We start from the raw sequence: 24,511 nt of genomic DNA, 5'->3' as shown, positions 1-24,511 counted from the left end.
TGCACTTAAGCAAAGCTGTCTTGAGCTTTCAGATTTTTAAATGAATGAACGAATGACAAATGACTTCCCAGACTTTTCCAGATGTCGATTCCAATGCAAAAGAGCAAAATACTTAGCATTCTTCACAGCTCAATGCAATTTATGCATACATGGGACTTGGAACCATGGGGTGGGTGGGAATAAAATCTGCCACTTAATTTTTGCCCGAGGCAAAACAACGGTGTGTTTGTTTGCTTTTGATGAAAGCTCTATATAAACCCATCAGGAGACAAAATCTGGGTCTTTTAATCTGCAGAAGACATTGCTGAGGTTTAAATTGGGGCCATGTAAAAGGCACGGGAACCTCACTCCACTGTTGTTTAGGTCCTGCGGCAGAAAGGACAGCTTGTCAACCAGGTAGTACGGAGCACACCTAGACAGCAGAGGCACATGCAATTCACTGACTGTCGTTCAGTTCATGGCACGCAAATGACTCCAAGGCACGTGTGCAGGGCTCAGTATTTAGCAGGGAGAAGAACTGAAATTAGGAGTAAAAGGATGCAAATATCTCCGGTTTTATTAGCGCATTAAGAATAATGCTTGCCATTAGATGGAATGAAAGCTCCATCATCAAGGGCTGTCTAATAGACCATAAATAGAAACACAACAGGTTTTTACTGGCTTTGAGGCAAACCCTAACATTTGGCAGAATGTGCCATCAAGTCCCAGCTGACTTATGGCAACCCCGTTTAGCTAACCACTAAAAGCATTGTGAGAATCAGAAAGGAAGCCACATTGGCTCTGCCGCTATTCTTCCCTCCTTTCCACAGGATCTTCCCTACAAGCAGAACAGACTTATCTAGCAGCTTCTTTTCTGCAAGCAGAACAGATCTTTCCTGCAAGCAGAACAGAATTCTCTAGCAGCTTATCTTCACTGCCAAGAATGATGCTCAGGAAAACTCAAGGAGGAAATGGATACTTGGTGGTACTTTAAAGAGTGAGGGATGACCAGAATAAAAGGATATAGTTGGAAGGTGGTAGGGGAACTGATCACCCCAATGGCATTTTTGGAAGGAAGGCAGGAAGGCAGGAAGGCAGGAAGGCAGGAAGGCAGGAAGGAAGGAAGGAAGGAAGGAAGGAAGGAAGGAAGGAAGGAAGGAAGGAAGGAAGGAAGGAAGGGCAATACTATTGACTGGTTTGTCCCGCACACCAACATCTGCTCCAGATCAATTTGGGCAGGGGCCATGGCTCAGTGGTAGAGCATCTGCTTGGCATGCGGAAGGTCCCAGGTTCAATCCCCGACATCTCCAGTTAAAGGAACCAGACAAGTAGATGATGTGAAAGACCTCCACCTGAGCCCCTGGAGAGCCACTGCCGGTCTGAGTAGGCAATACTGACTTTGATGGATTGAGGTCTGATTCAGTATAAGGTAGCTTCATGTGTTCATGTGTGTTCATCCTTGAAGTTTTAAGACAAAATCCCACCAGTGCATGGTTTTTTGCAACACATGGTTGGCGAAGGGCCGTAGCTCAGTGGTAGAGCATCTGGTTGGCATGCAGAAGGTCCCAGGTTCCATCCCCGGCATCTCCACTTAAAGGGACTGGGCAAGAAGGTGATGTGAAAGACCTCTGCCTTAGATCCTGGAGAGCCGCTGAATGTCTGAACAGACAATACTGACTTTGATGGACCAAGGGTCTAATTCAGTAGAAGGCAGCTTCATGTGTTCATCGTCCTGCTGGCAGCCTAGTCCCAAACAAGGCTGTCTGAGAGAATCCAAAGATGAGCAGGACATCCTAAGAAATATGCAAGCACAGAATGCCACAAAAGGGAAGTCATTTGTCTCCAAAGCAAGAGGTGAAGATGTTCATTTTTTTTCTATGCTTGGCTGTTGGCCTTGCTTAAAGGGACAGGCTACTTGGACTATGAAGTTGCACTAGAAAGACAAAATGCTCACTTGCCCCCCTTTGAGCATCCACCCTATTTTCAGGCACCATCAAAATTGCAAAGGAATTAAAAACAACAACCTTCAAGATGATTTATACATTTGTCTGCAGATACTTGGACAAGTTCCCAGATCTTCAGAGGTGACTTTGTTTTCACAGGAGGAGCTCACATTTGCTAAGCATTTCAAGTAAAAGCAAACGAAGGATGGAGGAGACGTAGGAAAGGTCACTTTGAAGCAGGAGTGGGGTATGTCAGTGCCAGAAAGGGGGGAATCAGAGCTTGATTCAAGACCAATTGATTCAAGAGCCAACGTGCCATAGTGGTTAAAAGTGGCAGACTTTAATCTGGAGAACCAGGTTTGATTCCCCACTCCTCCGCATGAGCGACAAACTCTACTCTGGAAAACCAGGTTTAATTCCCCTGCTTCTTTTTATAGGTGCTGTTGGGAAGTGGCAGTCAAAAAAGCAGGGGCGCTCCCCATCTATAGAGAATTTTTTAAACATGCAACCACCATGGCCAGAATTTTGTACGCCTCTTATTGGAAAGGCTCTAAGACCCCTACAATAAACAAGTGGATTTACAAATTATTTGACTTTGCTTCAATGTCAAAATTAACCTGCTTGACAAAGAGACAGCCATTAGATGACTTAAAGTGCAAATGGCAGCCATTATATGACAACTATACTTCAACAATCAATCTTGCCAACTGTACTTAATAGACCAACCTGCTATACATGATAGGAAGTTGACATATTTAGTTCTAATTTTTAATAGAGATATATATATTAGTAGTAGTAAAAATTAGTACAAAAGGTTTTTGCATGTGTTTATGGCAGGTTTATAAAATGATATGCTGTATTTTTCAATGATGAGAAACTTAAGGGTGTTAATAGATAGATAGATAGATAGATAGATAGATAGATAGATAGATAGATAGATAGCCAGAAGAGGTCCCAAACGCTTACCTTTTGCTCCACTTCAAGGAAGCGTTTTAGGTCATTGATATCCAGGTAGTCCTTGTGGTTGCTGTAGCTGAGCATGAGCAGGTAGAGGTCCCGCCGCGTCGACATCATCTTGTAGAAGGCACAGAACTCGTCGAAGTCGAGAGTCCCTTGGTTGTCATCCGTATCTGCCTCCTGGGGATCCAGAAATAAGGGAGCAATTAGCAAGTTTTCTCCCCCCAAAAGCCGCACAATCAGTTGGCCCAATCGTTTCAGTGCAAGGCCTACTTTTGTACTGCTCAACCATTCACAGATGAAAATAAGGAGAGTGTTGTGTTCTTATTATGCTGAGGACCACTGTGATACCTCTGAACATGTTGTGCACACAGCTCTTGTCTGCTTGCCATGTGTTAAACAGCCAGCATGGTGTAGTGGTTAGAGTGTTGGACTAAAGTCTGGGAGACCCAGGTTCAAATGCCCACTTGGCCATGGAAGCTCACAGGGCGACCTTGGGTCTGTCACACATTCTTCACCTAGTCCACCTCATAGGGTTGTTGCTGTGAGGTTAAAATGGAGGAGAATGGTACAAGGTGCTTTGAGTTCCCATTGAGGAGAAAGGTGGACCAGACCTGAACTCATAAAGCTACCTCCCTCTTAGTCAGACTGTTGGTCTATCGAGGTCAGTGTTGTCTGGTCTAATTGCAGCCGCTCTCCGGATTCTAAGGCAGAGGCTTTCTGCATCACCTACTACCTGATCCTTTTAACTGAATTTAATCTGGGACCTTCTGCATGCAGAACAGGATCTTCCACCAAGCGCAGTCCTTAACTGAAGACATCAGAGACTAATGAAATTTGAATTTATGTGGTTTCTATCCTACCCTGCTTCCATGAGGGAATGCAAGGCAGCTCTCTGAGGGCTTCTTAGGCATTCTCCCCTCCAAAATGACGATCAGATGCATACCTGTTGAGCTTCAACAAGGCTGCTGTTTTTTACCTTCTCACCGTACCTCAGCATTAGGGTTGCCAGGTCCCTCTTCGCCACTGGCAGGAGGTTTTTGGGGTGTAGCCTGAGGAGGGTGGGGTTTGGGGAGGGGAAGGGCTTCAATGCCATAGAGTCCAATGGCCAAAGCGGCCATCTTCTCCAGGTGAACTGATCTCTATTGGCTGCAGATCAGTTGTAATAGCAGGAGATCTCCAGCTAGTACCTGGAGGTTGGCAACCCTACTCAGCATACATCTCCAAAAGGCAAAAACAAGACCGTAGAGATAATGCTGTCACCCCCCACCCAGGGACAGGTACCCCCAAATCAGGACTACCCCTATGTTCTTGGGACAGTGTATGCCATTTAGGAGACCGAGCCAATCTGCCAGCAAATAAAGCTTTGGTGTAACTTCAGACTCAATCTAAACTAATTTGGGTTGGGTATAAGCCAGGCTGAAAATGGCATCTTTTGACCTGAAACCCAAACACTTAAGCCTGCAACAGTTGGAGAGGGCTGTGGTCATTCCATGGTACAAAACTGGAATACCCTTGTGCTACAAAATCAGCAAACCACAAACAGAGTAAGCCAAAAAGGTATAATGTATGTATATATCAAAAAGTATCACAACCACCAAGTATATGTCAATAACACATATTCACAGACAGAGCAAGGGAGAAGTCACTCTGTGCATATTCAAAGGCTGGACTTTGGCCTTCCAGACAGATCGGGAGGAGGTCACCCCTGGCTGCAGTAACACTCCATGCAAACCGCCACAAAGTGTCACAGACCTGCTGCATAAAAGCCTCCAGGATCCTTTTATCCTGGTTCTGCTTTGTCTTGTCGCTAATTAATAAGAAACCCATTCATCGACTCCAGATCTGACTCAGCTCACTTCATAAAAGAGAGAACACCTCTCCATTATGGCATTTCCCAATCATCCTTTGATGTTTCAGCTGGGATCGGCACTATTGTAATGAGAAGCAGGCTTCTTGGCAGAGCCTCAGACCCACTCTTAATCAAACTCCATTATGATCACAGAACGCCGGGGTTCGGTTGTGCCAGCCTAATATGCCACGCAAATCAATGGGCATTAGCAGATCTCTCCCTGCATCCTACGACAGCATTTAGCTACTTCTGATAAGCCTTTCCTTCCCCCTTCCGACTGATCATTGATCCACCAGTTCTGATTGCAAAGCATCCGATTCTGGTTTCGGTTTTGTCATTATGCAAAGTTTCACACTCCATTAGCATCTGCCAGCGTCTAATAGCAAAATAGCTCCAACAGGCGAAAGCTTCCCAATGTCCCCTGAAACACACAAAGAGCTCTCACTTATGTAACCAATAAGCATCATTAAACACAAGAGCTTCCCGTTGCACCCTTCTCCCCCACTGCCAATTTTCTCTCATTTGCGAAATGAAAGCGACTTGCTGCTTTGTTGACTAGTGCGTTCCAAACCTGGAGAGGAGCCAAAAAAAGCCAGACTCAAATTGCCAGTGCTGTTCCTTGATGCCGAGGCAGCGACCCAGTTAGGGATGCTTCCAAAACTAACAGAAATTTCTCCCCAAGTTTTGGAATTCTGAACTATCTGGTCTTGTTTCCAAAGTCGAACCTATGCATCTAGAACCCGCCATTACGCTAATGCAAATTTCTCCCCAGATTTTGGAATTCTGAACTATCCAGTTTTGTTTCCAAATAACCCACCATTGCGCTAATGCAAATTTCTCCCTGGATTTTGGAATTCTAAAATACCCAGTCTAATTTCCAAAGAGGAACCTAGACATCTAAAGAAGTCCATGAAAGCTAAGCAGGGTTGGCCCTGGTAAGTACTTAGATGGGAGACCACCAAGGAAGTCCAGGATTGCTATGCAGAGGCAGACAATGCCAAACCACCTCTATTTGACTCTTGCCCTGAAAACCTAAGGGAATCAACACAGGATGGCTGCAACTTGACAGCAGATCACACCACACACATCACCTGTGATTAAACCTGGGACCTTTCCCACATGAAACAATGCTCTACCACCAAGCCCTGGACCCTCCCTAATACAAAAGGATGTGTTTGGTCTCATGTATTAAAGGTAAAGGTAGTCCCCTGTGCAAGCACCGGGTCATTCCTGACCCATGGGGTGACATCACATCCCGACATTTACTAGGCAGACTATGTTTACGGGGTGGTTTGCCATTGCCTTCCCCAGTCATCTACACTTTACCCCCAGCAAGCTGGGTAATTTTACCGACTTCGGAAGGATGGAAGGCTGAGTCAACCTCGAGCCGGCTACCTGAAACTGACTTCCGTCGGGATCGAACTCAGGTCATGAGCAGAGCTTTTGACTGCAGTACTGCAGCTTACCACTCTGAGCCACGGGGCTCATGTATTACAAAACCGATATCAAGGATCATGCAGAGATGGAGAATCCCAATGAGAAACATCATGTCATCAGTTCTTCAGAACATCTCCATCAATGCATCCCCAGATCTCAAGAAGCCCCTCGAACATGAAAACAGCTCAGAAAAAATGCTCCAAATCTGCAAAATTATCTCGCCACTGAGGGAGCGGAGGCCCGAGATCCACCACAGTAGGCCCTGCAGAGTCAATAAATGTGAAATATAGTGACTCGCAGGTATAATGAAAAGATAAGCCATTCATCCAGAACAGACGGAGCTCCCCCAACCCAAGGCAAAGGGTAATTTCAACACAGCTTCAGCGGTTCACACTGAAGCTTGCTTTTCTGAAGCTTCAATTAAAATCCAAGTGGCTGTTTTTGAGAAGAGGAGCAGGAGTGAGAAAAGTCAAGCACCAAAGCACTAGAGGATTAAGATCTCCACTCCAGGGCCCGGCACTTCAATTGCATTTGCTACCAAAGCACTGAGATGTATTTGGAGCCAAGAGGTAGGGTGCTGATGTCTGAATTAAGACAGGTGCGCTCATGATGCCGAAAAGAAGAGAGCCTGGTCGGTAGAACAGCAGTTCTCTGATGGCAATCTTTGCACACTGGCTGCATTTTCCTTCTCTTGGGACTAATATTGAGCTATCATTCACAGCACATCAGATTGGCCTCGCCAAACAGAGCTTTCCACACGGCCCATTCCAGCCCAAGGCCTGCAAAGACGCCAATTGCTCTTCCTGCTTGCGTCACAATTTGGGGCAGCAGCTGAGAAGACCCTGCACTGCCTAGCTTTCAGCATGCAGTTGTCTTGTGTATAAGGCCACCGCTACCACTTCAGCAATCGGGCCCTCGACACCGGGTTTTTTCCTTGCTGGATAGTGCCTTTGTTTTGATCACCAGCTCCTGTGGTAGCAGAAGTGGGACACTGAGACCACATCTTGAGGCCGTGCATTCACCAAGATGTTTACGTATTGTAATGTTGGGGGGGGGGCTTATCAAAGAGTTTCTTGCTGTCTGCCCCACTGCTTACCCAGCAAGGCGAGCTGTCGGTGGCACGCTAATCTTTGTAACAGACAAATCTAAGCATGCCATTACAGATTAGATACATATGTTTACAGACCCAAATCTTTCTTTATTCTTGACCTTTTAGCTTCTACCATAAAAGCAGCAGCCCCCCCCCCTGTGGTGCAGAGTGGTAAACTGCAGTATTGCAGTCAAAGCTCTGCTCACAACCTGTGTTCAATCCCAATGGAAGTTGGTTTCAGGTAGACACCACAAGGTCGACTCAGCCTTCCATCCTTCCGAGGTCAGTAAAATGAGTACCCAGCTTGCTGGGGGTAAAGCGTAGATGACTGGGTAAGGCAATGTCAAACATGAGGCAGAGAAGTTAAAGGAAAGACTGCCTGATACATTTGTAAGTCATGTTCAGACCTCTGTCAGGATAGTTCAACTGCAGTACTGCAGTCAAAAGCTGTGATCATGACCTGAGTTCAATCCTGACAGAAGTCGGTTTTGGGTAGCCGGCTCCAGGTTGACTGAGCCTCCCATCCTTCCAAAGTCGGTAAAATGAGTACCCAGCTTGCTGGGGGTAAAGTGTAGATGACTGGAGAAGGCAATGGCAAACCACCCCGTAAACATAGTCTGCCTAGTAAATGTCGGGATGTGAGGTCACCCCATGGGTCAGTGATGACCCGGTACTTACACAGAGGATTACCTTTGCTTTTATAAAAGCAGTGGTATCATAAAAGCAATTCTAAGTTAGGATAATGAATCCATGGACAGTGGCATGTAAGGGTCATGATGACCTACATTCTATAGACCACTGCCAAGTTCCAACAAGACTGGGATATTCTGGCAGACTGAACAGCTGCCAAAGGTAAGCCAGTGATCCATATAAGTCCAGTATGATCACCTCTGGCTAGCACCAGTTCCTTAAATGTCTCAAGTGAGCAAGATCTTTGCCAGCACCTGCGATCAGAAATCCTTTGAGTGATGCCAGGAGGTTTAACCTTCCCACACATAATGTACATGCTGAGAGAGTTTGGAAAGAACTATGACTATTTTAAATAAAATGACACTAACAATTAGTCTTACTTTCAGCCTACCAAGCTAAAGCTGAATAAAGCTAAAGCTGTGACTAGCCCAAGGTCACCCAGCTGGCTTCATGTGTAAGAGTGGGGACACCAACCCAGTTCACCAGAGCCTCTGCTGCTCGTGTGGACGAGTGGGGAATCAAACCCAGTTCTCCAGATCAGAGTCCACTACTCCAAACCACCGCTCTTAACCACTACACCACGCTGTCTTGCACCACCTCTGTCTCTTGCCTTGAAAACCCTACAGAGTCACCATAAATTGGCTGCGACTTGATAGCACTTTCCACCACCAATAAATCTCTCTTGTACCTGTACATGCTAGGTTACTTCATGTTCAAGGAGCCCTGCCGCAACCCTCCCTCAATTCCCTCCCCCCAAAAATCTAGATGCAGATTATTCTTTTATGCCAGTATGATGTTTTACACTTGTTTTTTTAATGTCTGTTTTTTCCAGCTGGTTTAAGGCATCAGAGTTTTTTTAATTATTAAAATGTGCATGAAATGCCTTTTAAACGGTCCCTTTTTGCTTCCCAGAGTTGTGAATGGTCTCATATCGTGCTCTGTTCTTTTGGTTTCCCTGCCTAAGGCAAACTAGAAGAAGAAACGTTCACCTCTGGAAACCAATGGGATTCACAAGACTCCTCTTCTCCTCTATTCTAAGTACCAGTGGATATTCTTGAAAAACCTTAGCTCACCCCCACTCCACTTTTCAGACCATTTCTTTTGTGACACCAAAGGATTTTAATTTATGAGACCTGGTTAAACTGATCAGTGTGGAGGGGCTGTGGCTCAGTGGCAGAGCATCTGCTTGGCACGCAGAAGGTCCCAGGTTCAATCCCCGGCATCTCCAGTTAAAGGAACCAGGCAAGTAGGTGATGTGAAAGACTTCTGCCTGAGACCCTGGAGAGCTGCTGCCGATCTGAGTAGACAATACTGACTTTGATTGACCAATGGGCTGATTCAGTAGAAGGCAGATTCATGTGTTCATGTGTGTTCAATGTGACCCGACTTTTGAGTATATGTGCTGCTTGTGTGCATGCGCAGCCAGTGGCATCCACCATACTGCTACCTCCTGAGCCGTCAATGAAAACCTGACTTACGCTGAGTCAGGCCTTTGGTCCACTCTGACTGGCAGCGGCTCTCCAGAGTCATTTGCAACACGATTTAGAATGATTTCGAGTGGTGGATAGAAAAGCAAACACTTTTTAAACTGTTGTTCCGGGGCACTGCCAGTAACTCACAAGCAAACTGTGATTCAAGCAGAATCCCCCATCAGTCGCTTGAGACACTAAAGACTGGCCCACAGATGCGAGAAAAAAACAAAGGTGGGAACGAAGTGGAATAAATGCTCATTTTTGGAGCCAGGCACCCTTACAGAGATTTTAATTAATCTCTTTTCATTCCGCTGAATGGTCGGTACTAATTGAAATCAATTCAGAATCTGTAATTCAGCCCTGTACCTGCATTTAAAAGACATCGACCACAGTTACACAGCCCGGATAACCTACGAGAACCAATGAACTCTGACCGTGAAAGCCTTCGACAATACATCGACCACTTCTTTCATTATTTTTTCATTCATTCTCTGTCTGGCCTGGCGCAAAAGAGAGGTGGTTAATTATTAGAAGGGTTCCCATATATTATTTTAGTTTTTCTCTTCTCTAGCTCAGCTGTTTCCTTCTGCTGTTAACTCTCTTGGAGTCAAACCACAGTGCGCTTCCAAATTAACCAATTGGCCACCAGTGTGTAGTAGATAACCAAAGACTACTGAGGTAGCCACAATGCTCCTGTATTTTATTCTCCTGCCTTCAGTGGCTTACTGCAAGAGACCAGGAGGGATATACTGGCAAATCCTAGCTAGATGTGCTTTGGAAATTGTTGTCCAGATTTACTGCGCATTCCTGAGAATCGGCGTACGGGAACGGTGGGGAGAAGGCTCCTGCTTAGATTAAGATGTGTGGACAGCCAAGCCAATTTATAAATGTGTATTTTTGGAATACCCACCAAACTATACATCGATAGTACTACCATCTCTCATATACCATCAGTCCCCATGTCTTGTGCACAAGCAATTGCTTTATACTTCTGAGCAGCTGGAATGTTTATAAACATTCCATAACACCTCAGCAACCAAAGCAATATCTAGACACGGCTCATTTCAACCTAATGGAGCCAGCATGCGATTCATCTCAGATCTATTTCAATTCATCAGGTTTATCTGATTTGAGGATGGAGAGGATAAATTGGCAAAACCATTATTTTTCTATCAAAACTTAGCCCGGACTTCATAAGCATATGGAAGCCTCTTGCAAAATCAAAAGTTTCATGCTGCAAAGCACCAATTTAATTTTTCAGCCTCAATTCGGACTGTCATGGATTCACAAGTCCTATTCTATAGAATTAACAGCGTTAATCTGGAACGCTCTTGTGCACATAGGCCATTTATGCAGGGTCAATTCTGCTCCTCGCTCAATGCTGATTTTTAAAATCTGACCATTAAAATGACTTTTCACAGTCCCGATGCAAGAGGAGAAAGTCAAACAAATTCCACCCTCCCACTCGCCTGCTCCTTTGTTCCTTCATTTGCATAGCCATTAGCAATAGACATTTGCATAGCTAAGCCGAGGCTGTGGTTCTGCATGCTTCCTTCAGTGAATGCTTCTATGCGGGGGCGAAACAAATACAAAAGGTCGCGTTAAAGGGGTTCTTAAGAAATGCGGAGCAGGTATGCGCCGGCTTTGCAGTGACATCATGGATCAGCATGAAGAAATAAAAAAAATATGCGTAGCACTTCAGCCTGGAAAGTGCTGCTAATTACCAACCATAAATGGCCGTAGAGTAATTAGCAATATACCCGGTTAGTTGGCTTTGCTATTTAATTCTTGTTCCTCTCCTTCTTGTTTTTGAAAAGAAAAAAAATCCAAGAAAATACTGCCTTTCTTGATCCTCAGAGCTGAATGGGTTTTATATTTAGTTTTCCACGTTGCCGCCTCTATACAATTGGTATTTGCTAGGGCAGCAGAAAAAAGGGAGAAAGAAGAAGAATAAGCTTGCTTATGATCTACCCACAACAGAGATGAAGTTCCCTCTTTAGATTCCAGTGGCCTCGTTACAATTCAGGCCGGGCGATGAAAAGGAGCAGAGGCTGCCAGAGGCAGGAGGAAAAGCACACGGGGCTCACCACATCCACAGCCAACAGAAGCTGCTGAAGCCGAGCAAATTTTTCATAGGCAACATTGGCAGGTTACTCACCCAGCATGAGTTTTGCAAGAGGCCTCCAGGTCTGCAGGCACAAAGTTAACTTCCTGGAAAAAATCTACCCTGCTAAAATCCTGAAAATGTCTCCCCGGGGTGACACTGGCTGCGTGTTTCAGTTATGCCTGTTTACGGAGATGAATGGCAGGCTGCCCCGGCCCCATATAAATCACTGTCCCTGTTATGATGCCCTATTCCCATTTTGGTAGTGCAAGTTGCTAGTGGCGCCCTGCTTCAAGATTCAGCCCCCCCTTCAATGCCATAGAGTCCAGTTGCCAGAGTGGCCATTTTCTCCAGCAGGGGAACTGATCTCTATCAGCTGGAGATCAGTTGTGATAGCGGGAGGTCTACAACTAGTACCTGGAGGTTAGCAACCTTTTCACACAGCTCCAGTTGCTGGGATGTATCTTGGTAGCCCTGTGTAGGGTTGCCAGCTCCAGTAGGTGGTAAGCTGCAGTACTGCAGTCAAAAGCTCTGCTCACGACTTGAGTTCGATCCCGACAGGAGTTGGTTTCAGGTAGCCGGCTCAAGGCTGACTCAACCTTCCACCCTTCCGAGGTCGGTAAAATGAGTACCCAGCTTGCTGGGGGTAAAGTGTGGCTGACTGGGGAAGGCAATGGCAAACCATCCCATAAACATAGTCTGCCTAGTAAACGTTGGGATGTGACGTAACCCCATGGGTCAGGAACGACCTGGTTCTTTAAGAAAGCAATATGAAGTGCAATTTGTTGAAAGCAGGTCAAATGAAGGGGCATGGCAGTGTCTCCCCCTCCCATCTGCCATGCAGTTCCCTCCTGCTGGGAAGACAGGGAGGAGGTGAGTTGTATGGCTGATGGAAAGGGCTTGCCTCTTCCTCTGCCTTTCTTCTAAGAGGCTGAATGACCAGCCCCCAGTGGGATCTTGTTTGCGTTAAGTGCCTTCAAGTCGCTTCTGACTCATGGTGACCCGATGAACCAATGTCCTCCAAAACATCCTATCGTTCACAGCCTTGCTCAGCTCTTGCAAACTGAGGCCTGTGGCTTCCTTTATCGAGTCAATCCATCTCATGTTGAGAGCCAGCGTGGTGTAGTGGTTAAGAGCGGTGGTTTGGAGTGGTGGATTCATATCTGGAGAACCGGGTTGCATTCCCCACTCCTCCACATGAGTGGCGGAGGCTAATCTGGTGAACTGGATTTGTTTCCCCACTCCTACACACGTATCCAGCTGGGTGACCTTGGGCTAGTCTCTTAGAGCTCTCTCAGCCCTACCTACCTCACAGAGTGTCTGTTGTGGGGAGAGGAAGAGAAGGTGATTGTAAGCCAGTTTAATTATTCCTTAAGTGGTAGAGAAAGTTGGCATATAAAACCAACTCTTCTTCTTCTTCTTTTCCTGCTGCCTTCAACTTTTCCTAATGTTATTTTCCAGTGACTCTTGTCTTCTCATAATGTACGATAGCCTCAGATTATTCATTTTAGCTTCTAGGGACAATTCAGGCATTTATTTGTTTGTTTATTTTTTGGCGGTCCACAGTATCTTAGACATTATTAAATAATTGCACAATCTATTTACCGGTAACTATTCTTTAAGCAACAGAGTTTTCCCCTCTCTTCCTTCTGATATTTGGCATGCAATATTCCGGTAGCCACAATTCACATTGGTTACCGTTTCTTTGTGTGGCAAGCAAATATTCCTTGTACGAGTCATGGAAAATGTAAACAGGAGCCAACTGGATTCTTGCATCCCCAAATCTCATCCATTGTCAGCAAAACAGTTCCCCGAGTTTGTTTGTTATCCCAGATGTTCCCACGGCATGCTCCCACCCGGCACTCTGCATCTGCTTTTTCCTTTCCGCGGCTGACAGCTGATGCTGAAAACCCTTCCCTGAAGTGCCGCAGGAGTTCAGCCAAATGTAGCTATCTTCTGCAGATCTACAGAGGTAAGATACGCTCAAGTGGAGCAAGGAAGAGTGACTTGCAGCCGCACAAAACTCCTGCAAACTGGCACAGTCTTGGATATGTGAGCAAGAGGCAAGAGGCAAAAGGTTGTTTAATTTGTGCCTGTGGCTGATAACTTTTGCACTCCGCACAGATGACAGAGGGATTGGTCAAGTGCAGGAATGGGTACGTTTCATGAGCGTGCAGTTCCATTGGATTCATTCTGCCCTGAATCCTACTCCTCCTAAATTCTGGATAACTAGAATTTTTAAAATTAGTTCCCTCCACGTGGTTTGCCTACTTATACTTATTATTTGACAACAACTCATCTTTCTAGAGCCTTCTGTTTAGCTAGACTGAATGCTAACCCCTCTATGGTTATGTAGGGCAGGATTTTGAATATACCATACCCAGACAGGACCTGTCCTTGCTCTTCTGGCTCTATCGATTATTAGCTCATGCCCTCTTGGAATACCACTTCTATGAGGAACTTCAATCATGTTACATCTCTCCCCTTTTAACATATAAATCTAATGCCTCTGTGTCTGACAATGCCTTTTTTACTATGTATTGTTTTTTTTTCATGTTTAATTGTGATGTTCTGTTTTTCTTTGTATTTTCTCTTTTAAACTCTCTTTTAAAACTCTTTTTTAAAAAAAGATCAATGGATCAAGGAGCTTCTAAGGGATAAAGGAAAGGAAAATTAGTTCCCAAACTCTAACACGTATCGTCTGATGCAGCTTTGACAGTCTTGGCAGTAGAGCATAAGCTTGGTAGCCTGTCGCTGAAGGGGGTTTGTGGTTTTTATCTACCAAAAGGCAGAATAGCAACTGGAACTGGAAACAAATCCAGTTCACCAGATTAGCCTCCGCCGCTCATGTGGAGGAGTGGGGAATTGAACCCGGTTCTCCAGATCAGAGTCCACCATTCCAAACCACCGCTCTTAACCACTACACCATGCTGGTGAAGCTATTGAAGCTCTGTTAACATACAGGTAGAGGCTTGGTAGAGGAAGCTGAAACAGTTTTGAAAAGTGGGGAATTGCCATTTTAAAGAAATCTCTCCCCCCCCCTTCAAGTCTCAACTCACAAACACATGGCCCCCACTTCCAGAATGCAGAGCATTACTTGCTATTATTTGGGCAAATGATGGTAAACTTTTTTTGGGGGGGAATTCTTTTGCTCTCTGGCACTTCAGTCAGCGCCAATGACACTTTCAGATTCTGCTGACGCCGGGGAATAGTTTGAGAAGCGAGAGGTTCCCGACAAAAGCCACGCTCACGCTCCTACCGCAAAGCTGCCCCCGACTGAATTCCCAGCAGCATCACAAAGTACACAACAAGACTTTTGACAAGCGCCGTGCATCGCTTATGTCACTTTAATCCTTCCCCCCCTCCTATTCAGTTATAAAATAGGTCAGGGCCAAATGGAGAAGGAAGCGTTGGAAACGGCGTCGCCCCGGTTTGCCTGACAAGCAAACTGCACACACACACACACTCACAAAGTAGAAACTGTCACAACAGGCGACGTTTGTAAAGGCTACGTCTTTTCAGATGTACTTGCAATCCTCCTGCGTCATTCATGTACAGGAAATGTACAGGGGCTGAGAGCACGGTCTAGAAACTCAGGGGCAAGGCTGCCCTTGTCTCACAAAAACTATCCTGGGCATTCCAGAGAAACAGGATCTTTCCAGCGGATGTAAAGATGGAGAAGGCGCTCACAGCTTGGACCGAAGGCTAGATAATGTCCTAGCCAGAGCATCTCTGGAAAGCCTCGCCAAACCTTCCTGCTTGGGTTTGCGCAAGGAGCTCAAGGTCAAGTTGGAAATTCCGTTTGCAAGGGCTAAGCAAGGCTGTTAATGATAGGATGTCGTGGGGTAGCATGAGCTGGAAGCGACTTGACAGCACGTAGCACACATTTTTGTTACCTGTGCCCTGGTATTCGGGACGAAAAGGCCAACACGTCTTAACAAGACACAAGTTTTAGAAACTCTCCTAGACTTCCCCCTACTGGAGTAAGAAGGCCAAGCTAGGGCAATTCGGGGGGATCCATCTGGGCACAGGGGGCGGGGGGGGGGGGGTCAGCAGGTGGGACTTAGCCCAATGAATTACCCATGTTTGTGAGCACTCAAAATCCTCTACATGCACAGAAGGAGGTAAGGGATGAGTAGTGTCAGCTCCCAGGGACAGTATGAAGCTGCTGGAATGGCCAGATTGGGCATAAATTCTTGGAGCCTGGCTTACACAGCATAGCTGTCTGCAGACCAGGCTCTGGCCCCAACTCCCCTCCCCCTGTACTATTCTTTCCCATGGCTGTCCAAGGCTCCAAGCCTGGCTACAAAAGCATTATGAGTTATCCAACCTAAGGTCTAACACATGCCAGAGGATGAGGTAGGGATGACCTGGTGGAATCCTGAAGTGGTAGAACGGACTATCCGCTACAAGTGGAAGGTGTCGTTTTTGGATGCCTCGCCTGTAAAAACATTCCCTGCAAGTAAAAAGGGAGCAAACTGAAGGACTCCAGGCCTGGCTTTGCCTGTTTAGATGGTTTCTACTTGCAGAGAGCTTTTAACAGACGGAAGCATTTTTTAAAAAAACGACTCAACTGCCTGATCTTTCTCAGCATCTCACAGCAGGCAAGATTGTGCAGCGATTCCAGACACTAACCAAACTCAACAGGGAATGCTGCTCTATAGAAAAAAACATGAATCCAACAGCATCTGGCATTGGGTAAAATACTGGCAACGCATGATACAGACCCAACAAGGAGAGGTGAGCAGGAAAACAAAGTTGTCTGGGATTCCTTTCTGTCGCAATCAGTCATCCCGGAATGCCTGCCACTTTCTTGTTAGGCATGGGGAGGGACTGTGGCTCAGTGGTAGAGCATCTGCTTGGCATGCAGAAGGTCCCAGGTTCAATCCCCTGCATCTCCAGTTAAAGGGAGCAGGCAAGTAGGTGATGTGAAAGACCCCTGCCTGAGACCCTGGAGAGCTGCTGCCGGTCTGAGTAGACAATACTGACTTCGATGGACCAAGGGTCTGATTCAGTATAAGGCAGCTTTGTGTGTTCGTGTATGTTCGTGTGAGCCTTACCTTGAACATCTGCTTGACCTTCTGCCGGGGCAGGTTGACGTTCAGCTTGTGCATCAGCTGGAGAACTTCGTTGATGCTCAGGCTGCCGTCGCCGTTTTTGTCCGCCTCGTCAAAGGTTTGCTTCAACCACATGTAGGGGGAGTCAAGGAAAGGGAAGCAAGCAAAGGGTGGCCAGAGCGGCCTGGCACGGGGAGACCACCCCCCTGGGAGAACCCACTTAAAAAGGGCAAAGAAGCATAAGAAGATAAGAGGAACCATGCTGGATCAGACCAAAGGCCCACCAACTCCTGCCTTCTGTTCACAAAGCGGCCAACCAGCTGCCTCTAGGAAGCTCCCCAGCAACTGATATAAAGAGGCATACAGCCTCTGGTATTGGAGGGAATAGACATGGAGCCCACCTTCCTGCCACAAGATTGGGGAGGGGGCGTTGCTCAGTGGCAGAGCATCTGCTTGGCATGCAGAAGGTCCCAGGTTCAATCCCCGGCATCTCCAGTTAAAGGAACCAGGCAAGTAGGTAATGTGAAAGACCTCAGCCTGAGACCCTGGAGAGCCGCTGCCGGTCTGAGTAGACAATACTGACTTTGATGGACCGAGGGTCTGATTCAGTAGAAGGCAGCTTCAGGTGTTCATGTGTTCAACTACCCATCCACTTTGGCCATTAGTTCATCTGGCGCAGCACTGGCCATTCTGACCTGCATTGGCTCTCCCATGGGTTGCCAACCTCCAGCTACTAGCTGGAGATCTCCCGCTATTACAACTGATCTCCAGCTGATAGAGATCAGTTCACTTGGAGAAAATGGCAGCTTTGGCAATGGGACTATGGCATTGAAGTCCCTCCCCTTTTCAAACTCCACCCTCCTCAGGCTCCGCCCCAAAAACCTCCCACCAGTGGGGAAGAGGGACCTGGCAACCCTAGCTCTCCTGCATCCAAGGCAGGGGTCTTTCCCAGTTCAGAACACTAGATGGGTCCAGGATCAAAGTGTTGGCAGAGGACTAGTTATGCAGAGGAGTGGCAGACTCCCTGATTACAGGTAAAGTCAAATGTTCGTTAAACAACTACATGATAGTAAAAACTGGATTTGTTAAAAAAGTAATGAATTGCACTCTAAGGGGAAAAGGGTTAGTTTCAGCTCCGCCAACCTGCCCACAGAGAAGGATACTGGTCTCTCGTCCTCTGCCTTTTCGACAGGCTGTCTTCGTCACTGATTCCAGCCATCAGGTACTTGAGGCCCGTGATCCACGTCCGAGCCTCTTCCCCGGTGGACGAGACCAGGTCGAGGGACTCCATGTGGTCTCCGTAGTAGATGCTGAAGCAACAGTTGGGGTCAAAACTGCCATCTGCGTAGCGCTGGAAGATCTCGGACTGTTTTCCCTCACACACCTCCTGGATCGAATCTATAGAGACTGGGGGAAAAATAAGTGGAAAAGGGAACAAGGAAGAAGAAGAATTAGTTTTTATATGCTGACTTTCTCTACCGTTTTTAAAGCAGAATCAAACCAGTTTACAGTCTCCTTCCCTTCCTCTCCCCACAACAGACACATTGTGAGGTAGGTGGGGCTGAGAGAGCTCAAAGAGAACTGTGACTGGCCCAAGGTCACCCAGCTGGCTTTGTGTGTAGGAGTGGGAAACCAACCCAGTTCACCAGATTAGCGTCCACCGCTCATGTGGAGGAGTGGGGAATTAAACCCTGTTCTCCAGATTAGAGTCCCCCACTCCTAACCACTACACCACACTGGCTTGTAAGAGGTGATGGCTGGCAACATTGCAATGTTTGGAATAAAGTCTTACTCTCAAGAGAAGTAGGGGGTGATGCCTGCTGGCTTTAAGGTGGTGAGAAAAACTCAGAGGAGGACAATTTTATCAACTGTCATGGTAGCTAAACAGAGCCTCCAGGCCCAGGGGCAGTCTACCTCTGAATAGCAGTTGCTAGGAGGGACAAATGATGACAAGAGACCCAGCTTCTAGGTCTCCCAGAAGCGTGTGGGTCACTTTTGTGGAAACAGGATGCTGGACTAGGTGGACTTTTGGTCTGATCAAGCAGAGCTGTTACTGAGGCACCCTTTACCTTTTCATTTTGCATTTTGGGACTGTCTCCTCAGAATGTTTCAGGATTTGGCATCCAACAACAACAACAAAATTTTATCATGTCACATTTCTCCCAAAATCAAAGACCCAAACCACGAAACTGTTCGTGAATGAATGCTTTGCATGAAACGGGCTTAGGATAAAGCAGGCTCATATATGCTTAAAGAATCTGATTGTGTTTCTTTCTGATAAGAAGTGCAGAGAAAGATAGCTTCCCATTGTCATATCATCTTAGACTAAAAATTTGTGAATCACATCAACTATCTGGACCCTTTCTGGAATTAGCGCAATAATTCCGCTGAAAGATTGATGCCATTGAGTAGAATAGGCGAAAAATGCAATGTGTAAAACCAAAAAAAGCACACAGCAGAAAACACAATTTTCAGAGATTATGGAATACTCTTCAGATTACAAAATGCACCTCACTTTAAAATCAGACATCTGTTCACTAGGATCTGCATTCTGCCAGGAAGGGAGAGACAGATGATACACTCGTATGCGGCAGCAGAGATCAGAAGCTCAACCACAGAACATTTCAAAGAACATCAGTGCTGTTTCTCTGGGCCAGACCCAGGATCCATCAAGTCCAGCATCCTCTTAGATGCCTCTTGGAAGCTCACACACTGAATGTGAGAGCGACGGCGGCTGTCCTCGGCTCTTTACCGTTCGGTCAGTACTTATTTCATGAAAATCAAAATCAAATTCAACAAAATAGTTATTTTAAAAAAAAAAGATCAAGCAAGAAAGATGTTGGAAATCGATGACAGGACCCCCTAATTCAGGGGTGTTAAATGTAATGCCCGCGGGCCAGATCTGGCCCCTTGAGAGCTCATATCCGGCCAGCAAGCCAGCTGAGGAAGTATTTCTTCACACAATGCATAGTGAAATTGTGGAACTCCCTGCCCCAGGATGTGGTGAGTTCTGCCAACTTGGAAGGCTTTAAGAGGGGAGTGGACATGTTCATGGAGGAGAGGGCTATTCATGGCTACTAGTAAAAATGGCTACTAGTCATGATGCATACCTATTCTCTCCAGGATCAGAGGAGCATGCCTATTATATCAGGTGCTGTGGAGCACAGGCAGGATAATGCTGCTGCAGTCGTCTTGTTTGGGGGCTTTCTAGAGGCACCTGGTTGGCCACTGTGTGAACAGACTGCTGGACTTGATGGTCTGATCAAGCATGGCCTTCCATATGTTCTTATGTTCACTCTCGATCTGGGCTGGCGAGGCATGGCCTGGCCTGACCAAGTGGCATTTATATCTAGCCCTCAAAACAATTGAGTTTGATACCTTTGCCCTAATTCTTTATGCTTCTTATAGGGTGGTGGTTGAGGTTAAATTGAGGGGGGGGGTCTGTATTCCCAGTGTTCCAAATAGGCAGCAAGACCTGATGAACCCTCTGGCGAGAGGCCCCAAATGGCTGCCGGGCTGCATTCGGCTCACGTCACATCTGGCAGCTCCTTGCAGGGTCCTTTTGGCTTGCCAGTGCGCATTTCGCCCATGCCTTGAGAGCATTACCTCCCTTGGAAAGACTGCAGCCGTTGAGCACAACAGATGAGACAGCTAAGATTATGGAAGTCCCAATCTGACTGCTGGAGGTGTTAAAAAAAAAGAACTCACATAAATACTCTTCAACCAGTTATTGCAGAATGAAGAAGCTCACCATCTGCCGGTGAAACAACACATGCATTTGTGGAGGGTACATCTTTAATCATATGACATTCCAGAGGGCACCAGGCCCTGGATGAAGTTCTACTGTGCTCGCTACATGGTCTTGTGTAAAAATTCTCTCTCTCTCTCTCTCTCTCTCTCTCTCTCTCTCTCTCTCTCTCTCTCTCTCTCTCTCTCTCTTTCTTTTTTTATTAATCTCATACAAACTGTTTTTATTAGAAGGTGGATAAATGTTAAATGGGAAGTTAGGACTAAAATGGTACCCCCTTGCTCAGAGGCAAGTCTACAGGCTTCCTCGGGAGGTGGTAAGTGCTCCTTCCCTGGAGGTTTTTAAGCAGAGGCTAGATGGCCCATCTGTCAGCAATGCTGATTCTGTGACCTTAGGCAGTTCATGAGAGGGAGAGCAGCTTGGCCATCTCTTGGCCAAGTCACATTCTCTCCGCTTCACCTACCTCACAGGGTGTCTGTTGTGGGGAGGAGAAGGGAAGGTGATTGTAAGCCGGTTTGATTCTCCCTTAAGTGGTAGAGAAAGTCGGCATATAAAATCCTCCTCCTCCTCCTTCTTCTCATGGAGTAGGGGTCACTGGGTGTGTGGTGGGGAGGTAGTTGTGAATGTCCTGCATTGTGCAGGGGGTTGGACAAGATGACCCTGGTGGTCCCTTCCAACTCTGTGATTCTATGAATTCTGAATAAGAGTTTCTGGGAGCAAACAAAGGAAGGAAGGACTACCGCCTTCTTGGCTGTGTTGCTGGCTTCTTAGAATCACCTAGCTGGATACTGCTGGGAACAAGATGCTGGGCCAGAGGAGCCAGTGGTCTGATCCAACAAATCAATTCTTATGTTCTTAATATGTAAAATCTTGTGTCTTTGTGATTTCCGTGGTGCGTATTCATGGTGTGCATTTTCACCAGTTACCTACGGCGAAGATATGAGCACCTGAAGCTTCCTTAATCTGGATCGGTCCATTGATATTTCTAGCCAAGGGTTCGCCAACAAGGTGCCCATGGGTGCCACATCACCCACTAGTACTGCCCTTGGCACCTGCTGAGCTTTTCAGAAAGTGGGTGGGGCCACTGTAAGGCTCTGCTAGTTACTGGCTGCCCTCTTTAAAATGAAATGGTTTTCCACTGCAGGATCAAAAGAACTGGAAGGCACCTGAATTTCTTTGGTGCGGTTCCATTCCAGATTTTCCTTCTTCCCAGGAGGTGTGAAGAGGAGGTATTCAAATCCCCTTCTGCCCCACTTGTCAGTATTAGGAAAGTTACTCTCTCTCAGCATAACCTACCTCACAGGGTTGTTGGGAGGCTAAAAGGGGGAGGGGACATATACACTGCCTTGTACATTTTGGAGACCCTGTAGGATAAAACTCTAATCAATAAGTTCCTTTCCTTTCCCAGTAAGGGGTTTTAAACTAGGCTGGAGGGGGGTTCTGCTTTTTACTGCTTTTTTTACTGCTATATTACAGTGAGGGGGGAAAGTATTTGATCCCCTGCTGAATTTGCCCATTTGCCCTCTGACGAAGAAATGACCAGTCCATAATTTTAATGGTACAAAGCTGTGAAAGTTGAAACATTCAAGAGGGAAGCCCAGAGCAGCGGACTAGGGAGGTGCTCCAGAAAGATGCTATTATTTTCTGTACTTGAAAATACTTAAGAAGAAGCTGGGAAAGGCAGGCACGATGATACCTAAGTTATGAGCAAAGATTGCATTCACTGCAGTGGAATGGGTAAAGTAGCCGATAGCAAATTTTCCATCACTTTCTGCCATGCAATAGAAGGGAAACCACAATAGAGTCAGCAAAAGGGAGACGGGAAAAACTGTTGGTGACAAATATAGAAGGATTGTGAAAAGGAAGGAAAGAATCGAAACGGGGAGCATCTTCAGACATACAGCTTCGAAAGATTAGTGGAGACTGTCTGTTGCAGACAGGGTCGCCAACCTCCGGTTGGGGGCTAGCAATCTCCCAGAATTTCAGCTGATCTCCAGACTACATAGATTGCTCATTTATTTATTTAAAACATTTATTCCACTTCTCCTGGAGAAAATGGCTGCTTTGGAAGGTGGATGGTATGGCATTATACCCTTTCAAGGTCCCTCCCTCCCAGGTTGCACCCTCAAAACTCCAGGCATTTCCAAACTAGGGTTGCCAGGTCCCTCTTCGCCACTGGTGGGAGGTTTTTGGGGTGGAGCCTGAGGAGGGTGGGGTTTGGGGAGGGGACGGACTTCAATGCCATAGAGGCCAATTGCCCAATTGCCCAAGCAGCCATTTTCTGCTGGGGAACTGATTTCTATCGGCTGGAGATCAGTTGTAATAGCAGGAGATCTCCAGCTAGTACCTGGAGGTTGGCAACCCTATTCCAGCCCCAGAGTTGGCAATCCAAGTTGCAGACCCTTACTTTTGGCTTTCTCGTTCTTCCGGGAGGGCCTCCAGCGAATGCAAGACTTGTGCTCGTCCAGGTAGTAGAAACGAACGAGGCCTTTGGAACTGCCCCGGAGTTTGATCATCTGAGTCCCTGCTTGCATGGAGCTCATACATCTTTCCACTACAAAAAAAAAAAAGAAGAAGAAGAGGGAGAGAGAAAACATTATGCTAAAACCGCTAAGTTTTCACACACACAGGCTACGAAAAAGACATGGGAGCAAAACACAAGAGAGGCAACGTCTGCGGTGCGGAAAACCAAGGCGGATCCCCTGGCTCCGTCACACAAACCAATGGATCAGGCAGTTCTCTTGCTTCTGGAGTTTGGGAGATTCCTTTTGCTGTGCCTTGTTGGTCCATGGAGAACCTACATGTGCAAAACACAAGTTGCCCTGAACAAGTTACTTAGGATACTTCTGAATTCTCTCTGGAACATGCCATCCCAGTCTAGGTTACCCATGTTGTGAAATGGAACTATGTGTGGCCCTTTTTGCCTGTTTCCCACCGGTGCATTCTTGACTGGAGGAAGGGGTACACACCGGACACACATTTACTCATTGTTATTATACAAGAACTATAGAAGTATAGATTGCGGAATGTATCATACACGTTAAAACATGAAACAGACCGCATAGGAAAATGTGCTTCCACACAAATGAAATTCACAGAAATTTGCAGTAGATCATCAGAAGGATGTTGGAACAAAACACTTGATACCATGAGGCTATGGAACGAATGCCGAATGGAATGAGCAACATTCATTCAACCATAGTTTTAAGGCTCAGTTAATGCAACTCTACACTCAACTTTAGTTCACTTAACCATCTGGCTCTTGAATTTCTAGTGCCTCCCAGGCAAAGTTTCATAGTGTTATCGTCTCCATTTGTCTTCCAAAACACAAACAATTTGGGCTGCCACGTTCCCCTCATCCTCCCATCTGAGATGTAAACTCTGGGCTTCGTTTGCATTCCACTTGCCTCAAATACAGAGCAAAGAGAAAGAAGGCGGAGAAGATAATTACCCAAGTTGGCCGTGCGGATTATTGTCAATATTCCGGAAACCCTATAAAAAATTCACACAAAGGCTCATAGGGACAAACTGCTTGAGAATCAAGTTGTTTTCGGTATAGAGGGCATTAAAAATTAACTGCAACAAGATTATTAGAATTGCAAGCCGGATTCTGATTGCAGCTCGCTGAGAGAGAGCCAGCGTGGTGTAGTGGTTAAGAGCGCTGGTTTGGAGCGGTGGAGTCTGATCTGGAGAACCGGGTTTGATTCCCCACTCCTCCATGAGTGGCCGACGCTAATCTGGTGAACTGGATTTGTTTTCCCGCTCCTACACATGAAGCCAGCTGGGTGATCCTGGGCTAGTCACAGCTCTCTCAGCCTCACCTACTTCAAAGGGTGTCTGTTGTGGGGAGGGGAAGGTGATTGTAAGCCGGTTTGATGCTCCCTTAAGTGGTTGAGAAAGTCGGCATATAAAAACCAACTCTTCTTCTTCAAGACAGCCCACCGATGAAGAGCATTCAGGACGAGGAAGGTGGTAATTTACACAGATTTCGATCGATGCCAGCTAGAAGGTGCCAGCACAAGAACTTGGCAAAACTGGCTCCCTTTATAGCATGCAGGATGAGGGGGACTAGAGAATCTACAGGACAAGCATGCCTTAACACACAACATTTTCCATATTCTTTCGCAGAGCAGAAACCAGCTATGCAGTGAAGAGGGTTGCCAACCTCCAGGTGGGGCCTGG

General features: G+C 46.4%; 1 protein-coding gene across 3 annotated transcripts in view; it reads right to left on the bottom strand.

Moving 5' to 3' along the window:
- PLCH2 (phospholipase C eta 2) overlaps nucleotides 1-24,511 on the bottom strand; it is a 250,203-nt gene that overhangs the window by 79,830 nt on the left and 145,862 nt on the right. For all 3 annotated transcript variants that reach the window (XM_056865319.1, XM_056865318.1, XM_056865320.1), the window contains exons 2-5: nucleotides 22,737-22,883; nucleotides 17,745-17,988; nucleotides 16,585-16,714; nucleotides 2,889-3,059 (exon numbers count right to left, since the gene is read on the bottom strand). In XM_056865319.1, the coding sequence (XP_056721297.1) occupies nucleotides 2,889-3,059; nucleotides 16,585-16,714; nucleotides 17,745-17,988; nucleotides 22,737-22,883 (692 nt within the window). The remainder of the gene's footprint in view (nucleotides 1-2,888; nucleotides 3,060-16,584; nucleotides 16,715-17,744; nucleotides 17,989-22,736; nucleotides 22,884-24,511) is intronic.

Source organism: Euleptes europaea, chromosome 19 (assembly GCF_029931775.1).
Source record: "Euleptes europaea isolate rEulEur1 chromosome 19, rEulEur1.hap1, whole genome shotgun sequence".
NCBI lineage: Eukaryota > Metazoa > Chordata > Lepidosauria > Squamata > Sphaerodactylidae > Euleptes > Euleptes europaea.
Note: the sequence above shows the minus strand (reverse complement) of the source record. Positions and strands in the feature narration are given on the sequence as shown.